Source organism: Poromitra crassiceps, assembly GCF_964638095.1.
Source record: "Poromitra crassiceps genome assembly, chromosome: 10".
Lineage (NCBI taxonomy): Eukaryota > Metazoa > Chordata > Actinopteri > Beryciformes > Melamphaidae > Poromitra > Poromitra crassiceps.
The window spans coordinates 21,790,073-21,800,072 of NC_139631.1; the positions used below are offsets into that span (position 1 = coordinate 21,790,073).

Sequence of the window (10,000 nt, forward strand, 5' to 3'; positions counted from 1 at the left end):
AAACCATGGAGGTCCAGATGCTTCTGGCCCAAAAGGCTCCACATTTCGGGGGAATCATTTGTGATCGTTTCCCTCTTGCTCATCCTCAGCTGATGCCTCCTCCGCTGAACTCTCATCAGCATCAGCTCTCTACTGTAACCTTTCCCGCTTCATCCTCGTCATCTGAAAACTCTACTAGTGCGCTATTAGTGCAGTGACCAGGAGTCATACAGCTTCCCACCTGTAGACACACGGCCAATTGCGTCTGTAGGAATGTCTGACAAAGCCGGAAGCACCACTGCTGGGAATTGAACCCGGGTCTCCGCGAGAATAATGTACACTACAGTGTACAAAAATGAATCGCCGGGTCTCAGGAGGATATAGAGTATGTTTGCCATTGTAAATGATATCAGAGGTGGAGCTCTTAGAGCTCAGCAGCTACAGTTAGCACGTCACTGTGATGGGATGGGGGCTGTGCTGGGTGGTGCAGGCGGAGTGCACTGGTGAGCACAGCCACGGGCTCTGACAGAGCATCACACTGCAGACTCAGAGGCTGCGCTAATACCAGACCATTACTGTAAAAGCCGACCTATAGATCAGGCAGCACAAATCTATCTCAGAGAAATCAATGTGACAGAGTCGTGCTAAGCTCTGTGAGCGCTGTGACTGACTGCTGTCACAGTAGAAGCAGGCCAGCCTCCATCAGTGTCTCCCAGGAGCTGTCAGCATGCTCAAATAAGCTGGCAGCACTAAGCAAGACCTCCTGTAGAGGAAGCTGCTCATTAGACCACCCCCAGGGCAGAACATAATACTGAGCAACTAAACAGCACTGGGCAATCATTCAGGAGCAGAAATATCTACACTATAATGCCGGCAGCGTCTGTCTCTCTGTCTCTCTGTCTCTCTGTCCTTCGCGTATCTCGAGAACCGTTGGGCGGATCGACTTCAAACTTTGGGAGTGCGCTAAAGGTGCGTTCACACCGACCTTCACACCGACCTATTAAGGTTTTTCGCTGGTATCGAGTTTACATACAAAGTCAATGCAAACGAGCGATTGAGTGTATATTCACCAGGGAGAAAAATCACTGGGCGTCCGAGCGACAGAGACAGAGCGATAGGGCGAAAATTCGTTCGTCGCCCGAGATGAAATATCCCAACTCGAGCGAAATTTCGCTGGCAAAAGTCGCTTGCTGCCCAACGCTGATTGGCTGCCGTGTGAGTCAAGGATCACACTAGCTTGGAACAAACCGCTGGTTTATTAGTGTGCAACAAACCGCATTGACAGGCTGACAGCTGACATGAATTCTGTACTACCGGTATAGATACACAAGCTTGCGTTAGGAGCATGCTGATAGGCTTAGTTTGTATACAAATACGGTGGCTCATAGTGGACAAACATCATGACATTGCGTTTTCATCCTGATTCCTGCCTAAACGTTAGCCCCCAGATGTCCGTCAATTCTTGTACCTGTTGACGAGCGATTTAAACACAGCGACAGAGCGATTCCAAAGGGGTGAATTGAGCGACAGGGAGAAAAATAAATATCTCGGTGTGAACACAGCTTAAGGGGGGCCTGACGGAGTGCAGTGCGGGGAGTGCGTTGATGGGAACTCGACACAGTGCAGTGCCGAATTTCGTGCAATTCAGCACAACACAAAAAGTGGTTTATCTTGAGAACCGTCCGTCCAATTGACTTCAAACTCGGGGAGTGCACTTAGGGGGACTCAACGGAGTGCAGGGAGCTGAATCCCGTGCAATTTGGCATAGCGCCACCTACTGGCAAGTGGCAACACAAAAAGTGGTTTATCTTGAGAACTGTTCTTCCAATTGACTTCAAACTTGGGGAGTGTGCTCCTGGGAACTCGTAGTGCAGTGCTGAATTTCTTGCAATTTGACATAGCGCCACCTACTGGCAACACAAAAAGCAGTTTATCTCGAGAAACATTTGTCGGATTAATTTCAAACTTGGGGAGTGCGCTGCTCAGACCCCGATGGAGTGCGGTGCCGCATTTCATGCAATTTGGACTTATGCATAGTCATAGTGCCAGCTACTGGCAACACAAAAAGCAGTTTATCTCGATAACCATTTTGTCCAATCGACTTCAAACTTGGCGGGTGCGTTGGTGACTGGTGAGAACCTGAGAAATGGCAAATGGTAAACTTTGTGCAATTCAACCAATAAGATCACAGCTTTCACATATCTCCAGGACTGTCCGTCCGATCGACTTCTGTATGTCTCTCCTTTGTGTATCTCGAGAACCGTTTGTCGGATCGACTTCAAACCTGGGGAGTGCGCTTATGGGGACCTGACTGAGTGCAGTGTGTGGGGGGGAGTGCTCCGGGGTGGTGAATGGGGGGGAACGGACACTGCACTAGTGAAGAATAATCATGACTGCTGAATAAATATAGATACTTATTTTTAGAGACTGCTGGCTATTTCCTCATCTTCCCACTATTGATTTAACATCTAATCTATTTTTGTGTTTTGAGTTGCTTGATTGCCCAAAACACCTTGCAGGGACAGGCTTTGAGGCTTGTATGTACTGTATGTATCTATCATGACCTTGCAGGGACAGGCTTGTATATATGTATCATTGGTGCAGTGCTGTAGTGTGCAGCATATGCAGCCGGTGCCACGCCGCTTACTGCAGCATTTAGCATTTGGCCACAGCGTCACATCTATCTTCTGGAGGCAGAGCAGAGGAGAGCAGATCAGTGTGTGTGTGTGTGTGTGTGTGTGTGTGTGTGTGTGTGTGTGTGTGCATGCGTGCATGCGTGCGTGCGTGCGCGCGCATGTGTGTGTGTGTGCGCGCGCGCGTGTGTGTGTGCTCGCATGCGTGCATGCGTGCGCATGAGTGTGTGTGTGTTCTGGAGGCAGAGCAGAGGAGAGCAGATCAGTGGAATATGAGCTTCTATTTGCTTTGGATACTGACTCATCTGACCCACTTCCCTAATATTCCCCCTGACACCCCTCCCCCTCCTCCATCCCTCTCTTCCCTCTGCCTTCGTTCCACCACCATCTCTGTCTTGTACAGTAGCTGCATCAGACTCAAGAGGCTTATCTGGGCACTGTGAGAGCAAAACACTTCACTGTGGGAATATTCTGCAGTGTAAACTTCATCACCGTGCAGGTTTGATCAAATACCGCCCACTGCTTATTAATGCGTGTGCTTAAGTGATCCCACTGAGTGCCAAGCTGTCTGTATAATTTGTGCTCTGTGTAGACCTGATGTTCCAATGCATCACGTCTCTGGTGATTCACAGCACTCAACGCAGCTTTTAGCTCTTACAGGAACACTGTTTTTGACTTGAGGACAAACAACTGACCCGTCTCCGGCATCAGCGGCCGTTTGAGAACACCTGCTGTTCTCTGCAGCACGTGGAGCGCAGGGAGATGAGTGGCAGCACCATTAGAAGTGTAAAAAGCTCCTTTAATTCACGGACAGACCAGAGCTGCTGCGCTGCCCTCTGGGGGGCAGCTCATTAAATGTCCTGCCAGTCACAGAAATAACAGCCCAGACTGTTGCCACCTTGACACCACAATCCATCTTTAAGTGAGTGTGTGTGTGTGTGTGTGTGTGTGTGTGTGTGTGTGTGTGCGTGCGTGTGCGTGTGTGTGTGTGCGTGTGTGTGTGTGTGTGCGCGCGCGCGCGTGTGTGTGTGTGTGTGTATGTGTGTGCGCGCACGTGTGCGTGTGCGTGTGCACAAAATGTTTGAAGATGCAAGTGTTTATGTGCCTCCATGCACACTTGTGCTTCTGAGCGCGAGTATGTGCATTATATATTTATGCAGCAGAGAATAGTGAAAGCCGGACGATGCCTCAGTGCCGGTCACACGAGGACACCACATTCCTCCTCGCTCGCTCACACCGCAGTGAGAGAGAGATAGAGACACACTCCTCTGCTCCTCACTGATCCTGCCCTCCAGCGACACACACACACACACACACACACACACACACACACACACACACACACACACACACACACACACCTCAATATGTTTTACACTGTGTGACACAGTTAGCTACACACTGTGTGACACAGTTAGCTACACAGTTAGCTACACACTGTGTGACACAGTTAGCTACACAGTTAGCTACACACTGTGTGACACAGTTAGCTACACACTGTGTGACACAGTTAGCTACACACTGTGTGACACAGTTAGCTACACACTGTGTGACACAGTTAGCTACACAGTTAGCTACACACTGTGTGACACAGTTAGCTACACACTGTGTGACACAGTTAGCTACACACTGTGTGACACAGTTAGCTACACAGTTAGCTACACACTGTGTGACACAGTTAGCTACACACTGTGTGACACAGTTAGCTACACAGTTAGCTACACACTGTGTGACGCAGTTAGCTACACACTGTGTGACACAGTTAGCTACACACTGTGTGACACAGTTAGCTACACACTGTGTGACACAGTTAGCTACACACTGTGTGACACAGTTAGCTACACACTGTGTGACACAGTTAGCCCACGGTGCAGAGGGAGAAGAATGATGCTGAGAAAAAGGAATGAAACAGATCATGCCAGGACACTCAGCAAAGGCTCTACAGCTCCATGAGTGTATTATATTTTTAGCATTGTTTGTCCCACTGGGAATCAAACCCCAACCTAGAGTCTAGACTAGACCCTAGTTCCTCATTGCGCGGCTCGGGAGACGCTGGCGGCTCTCGAAGCTTTAGTTGGCGGCTCTAAGATTTTTTTTTTAAAGATTTCTTTCCCCCCTGCTCTCCCCAAAATTTCAATAAACCTTTATGGCATATTATTACAATACAACAATACTGGTGTTGACAGTAATAGAAGGTGTCAAATCATTAAAAAAAATAAGCATTTATTATAGTATTGTGCCAGCGTGCAGCGCTGTTCCAAAATGTGTCAACGTGTGTCGTTGCCTGGGAAACGCACATCCCATAATACAACTGTTCGCATCGCATCCCATAATAGTATGATGATACTTGGGATGCCATTGCGAACATAGATGTGAACAGGTTAGCTAAAACTTTAGCGTCGCCAGCGATGGCCCCCACCGTTGCGGTCGGGGTACGTTTCGAAATCCCTCCAGGCCTGAAAGATTTTCTAGGGGAAACTGGTCTATATGTGTGTGTGTGTGTGTGTGTGTGTGTGTGGAAAACAATAAAACACAAAAAAATGGTAGGCAGATGTGCTTGGTTGGGGTGGCTTTTGGTGTTTTGCGGTAAAAGTGGCTCTCCTATTGACTTTGTCCTGCCAGTGCGGCTTTCATGGAAGAAATAGTGAGGATCACTGGTCTAGACAGACAGACAGGTAGACAGACAGACAGATAGATAGACAGACTGACAGACAGATAGATAGATGGAGATAGAGGGAGAGATGGAGGGAGAGAGAGACCCACCTCTTTCAGACTGACTTTACAGTTGTGAATGATATTGGAACCATCTCTCCTGAAGTGGACATGTCCCTTGTCTTTGAGCACGAAGGCGATGTCGGCGGGGATGTTGTCGGGGGTCTCGTCGCCCTCCTTGGGGAAGGTGATCTTGGTGCCCTCCTTCCAGCCCTTCTTGATGACGATGTTGAGGATCTTGTCCTCTGTCCTCATGCTCCGGCCGTCCGGGTTCAGCCTGCGGCGGGTGATCTTCATGCGCTTGGTGCAGCCGTGGAAGATCTCTTCCAGCGAGACCTTCAGCTCGTGGACCACCGGGGGGTCCTGGTGCTTCCGGCCGGCCCCCAGCCGCTCCGAATGCCCCCCCCTCCTCCTGCGGCCCTCCCCGGGGAAGCCGTTGCTCATGCCCCCGGGGAAGCCGAACTGTCGGCCGAAATGAGCGAAGGGGTCTTCCTCCTCCATGTCCATGTCCTGCTCCGCCTCGTTGGCATGGTCGTTGTGGAAGGAGAAGCCGTTAGAGCGGCCGTGGTTGCGGTTGGAGCCAAAGAACATGTCGAAGGGGTTGGAGCCGCCGAAGAACGAGGCGAAGGTGGCGTGCGGGTCACCGTGGAAGGTGTAGTGGTACGTTGAGCTGCCCGGAGTACCGGAAGAACTGCTGCCCCCTGTCTTTAAACCTGGGAGAGGGAGAGCAGGAGGTGAGACCTCAAAACACCAACACCCACCAGCCCAAACACAAGTAGTCAAACAGCAGACATGTACTGTACGTATGAGTCTGTTGTGAAAAGACAACGTGTGGGTTACAGCAGTGAAGACAAGGTGGGTGGGAAAAATCCCACATCACAGCATCACTGGTCTTTCAATAGCACTGGCAGTGGAGAAACTGAAACACACACACACACACACACACACCTATGCTGACAGACACATGCACAAAAACACCCACAAACTATCAACAACAACTAACAAATCGCTGCTGTCCATATAACCACTATGACACGATTTTAGGCCATCTGTCTGCCAACACACGCATGCATATGTGCACGTGCGTGTGCGCGCGCACACACACACACACACACACACACACACACGCACAGACACTTCTGAAGAGCTAGCGGTATACTGATAAGGAGTTAGGTCTGGGAAGTGTTATTGACACGAAAGCTCTTAATACACTCAGAACGCACACACGCACACACACACACACACACACACACGTCATACACACACGTCGTACACACACATGCACGCACATAAACACACACACACACACACACGTACACACACATGCACATGCGCACACACACACACACACACACACACACACACAAACACACGGAAATGAAGAGGCACGACATTATTACTTTAACATTCACCCTCTCAGAGGAGTGAAGGCTCACCAATCTTCCATTGCTATATTAGATGCTGAGTCAGTTACTGAGCTATTTCTATAACAACTAAATCCATCATAACGCCTATTTAGCAAGGCTACACTGAGACAGCACTGAAGCCTGCCCAGCCTAGCAAGGCTACACTGAGACAGCACTGAAGCCTGCCCAGCCTAGCAAGGCTACACTGAGACAGCACTGAAGCCTGCCCAGCCTAGCAAGGCTACACTGAGACAGCACTGAAGCCTGCCCAGCCTAGCAAGGCTACACTGGGACGGCACTGAAGCCTGCCCAGCCTAGCAAGGCTACACTGAGACAGCACTGAAGCCTGCCCAGCCTAGCAAGGCTACACTGAGACAGCACTGAAGCCTGCCCAGCCTAGCAAGGCTACACTGAGACAGCACTGAAGCCTGCCCAGCCTAGCAAGGCTACACTGAGACAGCACTGAAGCCTGCCCAGCCTAGCAAGGCTACACTGAGACAGCACTGAAGCCTGCCCAGCCTAGCAAGGCTACACTGGGACGGCACTGAAGCCTGCCCAGCCTAGCAAGGCTACACTGAGACAGCACTGAAGCCTGCCCAGCCTAGCAAGGCTACACTGAGACAGCACTGAAGCCTGCCCAGCCTAGCAAGGCTACACTGAGACAGCACTGAAGCCTGCCCAGCCTAGCAAGGCTACACTGACACAGCACTGAAGCCTGCCCAGCCTAGCAAGGCTACACTGAGACGGCACTGAAGCCTGCCCAGCCTAGCAAGGCTACACTGAGACGGCACTGAAGCCTGCCCAGCCTAGCAAGGCTACACTGAGACAGCACTGAAGCCTGCCCAGCCTAGCAAGGCTACACTGACACAGCACTGAAGCCTGCCCAGCCTAGCAAGGCTACACTGAGACGGCACTGAAGCCTGCCCAGCCTAGCAAGGCTACACTGAGACGGCACTGAAGCCTGCCCAGCCTAGCAAGGCTACACTGACACAGCACTGAAGCCTGCCCAGCCTAGCAAGGCTACACTGAGACAGCATTGAAGCCTGCCCAGCCTAGCAAGGCTACACTGAGACGGCACTGAAGCCTGCCCAGCCTAGCAAGGCTACACTGACACAGCACTGAAGCCTGCCCAGCCTAGCAAGGCTACACTGAGACGGCATTGAAGCCTGCCCAGCCTAGCAAGGCTACACTGAGACGGCACTGAAGCCTGCCCAGCCTAGCCTCTCTGACGGCTTTTACACAGTGATCCTATGCATTACACACACACACACACACACAGACAGACCAGTCAACAGACAGGCAGACACACAGACAGACAGACCAGTCAACAGACAGGCGGGCAGACACAGACAGACCAGTCAACAGACAGGCGGGCAGACACAGACAGACCAGTCAACAGACAGGCGGGCAGACACAGACAGGGCACATGAACCCTCTCACCTTCCTCTCCCAGCTGGTCGTAGATGACCCTCTTCTTGGGGTCGCTGAGCACCTCGTAGGCCTCGGCGATCTCCTTGAACTTCTCCTCTGCGTTGGCATCCTTGTTCTTGTCAGGGTGGAACCTGAGCGCCATGCGGCGGTATGCCTTCTTGATCTCCTCCTCATTGGAGCCCTTGGGGATGCCCAGGGTCTTGTAGTAGTCTTTCCCCATAGCTACAGTACACACACTCACACACTCTCACACACACCTACACACACACGCACACAAGCACACACACTCTCTCACGGGACCCCTCTTCGACTCGGGCCACGTTCACTGGAGGGACACATGTTAGGGTTTTAATCAGTGGTTCTCAGACTTTTTCACATCAAGGACCCCTAAACTGACACAAATTAGACCACGGACCCCCATTTGATAAGATTTTATCCCAGGGTCCCCCTTCTGATACGATGTTTGCTTTTCAGTGTTTCATTACAGAAACACTCAGGAGGGCTTTATGGGGAGGTCTATTTGGTGGAACACTCAGGAGGGCTTTATGGGGAGGTCTATTTGGTGGAACACTCAGGAGGGCTTTATGGGGAGGTCTATTTGGTGGAACACTCAGGAGGGCTTTAGGGGGAGGTCTATTTGGTGGAACACTCAGGAGGGCTTTAGGGGGAGGTCTATTTGGTGGAACACTCAGGAGGGCTTTAGGGGGAGGTCTATTTGGTGGAACACTCAGGAGGGCTTTAGGGGGAGGTCTATTTGGTGGAACACTCAGGAGGGCTTTATGGGGAGGTCTATTTGGTGGAACGGGAGCATTCAAGTTGGAGCCAGGCAGCTAAATGGAAATGCAGTGCCGGTTTCACTAACTGTTGCTATGGGGATGTGGTTGCCTGCCTGCTGGTGGAGTAGGCAGGCTAATGTAATGAGGAGGAGTGCATTGGAATCCCCCCTGCCTTCAGCTGCTTTACCATAGCAGGGCTCTCCTCTCTCTCTTCTCCTCTCCTCTCTTCTCCTCAGTCTCCTCTCCTCTCCTCTCCTCTCCTCTCCTCTCCTCTCCTCTCCTCTCCTCCTCTCTCTCTTCTCCTCTCCTCTCCTCTCCTCTCCTCTCCTCTCTGTGACACATCACAGGTTCAACACTATCCCCATTTTATTTCAAATGTAGGCTGAGCCTAACACATGATTTGGCCCAACGCTCAAGGCATGTGTGGTGGAGAGAAAGCAGAAGCCCCTATACAGCTGAATAGGACACCGTGAAGCGTCTATTATTGGAGAGCGCGCACAAAAGGCGACTAAAATGAATTGGTGAATGTTAAGTGAGATTCATAACAGTATGCAGCCTGAGCTACACTGCTGCTTTATTAGACAAAGAGATAACGGTGCGCTATACAGCCCGACACTAACTGGATAAACGACCAAGAAGAAGCAAACACCAACCACAAGATGTAAATACCGACGATGGGAAACGATATTCGATATTTTCACATTAGTGACACGGCTGGTGACATGCAGGTTAAACAGCCATAGTCAGTCTAATGACAGGCGATTCAAATGAAAGAAAAGGAAAACAACATAAACAAAGTCCTACCAGAATATTCGGGAATGTGAGGAATGTCAGATCAACATGGTCCCGTTTCGCTTTCTTCCTTTCTATTTTCTTTCTTTCTTTCTTTCTTTCTTTCTTTCTTTCTTTCTTTCTTTCTTTCTTTCTTTCTTTTCTTTTCTTTCTCTCAGACCGTCTGGAGCGCTCTGCCTGCCGCTTGCGCCCCGGCACTGACTGCCTGGGTCCTTATAAATTGACGTCAGGAAGCCGGGGGGATCACAGGCTGTGAATAGCTGGTGACCAA

General features: G+C 50.8%; 1 protein-coding gene across 1 annotated transcript in view; it reads right to left on the reverse strand.

Moving 5' to 3' along the window:
* The window catches only part of dnajb5 (DnaJ heat shock protein family (Hsp40) member B5), a gene marked incomplete at its 3' end in the record, with an annotated part of 13,817 nt that extends 4,006 nt beyond the window's left edge, over positions 1 to 9,811 (reverse strand). The window contains exons 1-3 of the mRNA XM_083643948.1: positions 9,742 to 9,811; positions 8,171 to 8,486; positions 5,376 to 6,037 (exon numbers count right to left, since the gene is read on the reverse strand). Coding sequence (XP_083500074.1) covers positions 5,376 to 6,037; positions 8,171 to 8,381 — 873 coding nt within the window. The 5' untranslated portion in view covers positions 8,382 to 8,486; positions 9,742 to 9,811. The remainder of the gene's footprint in view (positions 1 to 5,375; positions 6,038 to 8,170; positions 8,487 to 9,741) is intronic.
* Positions 9,812 to 10,000: the final 189 nt, after the last annotated feature.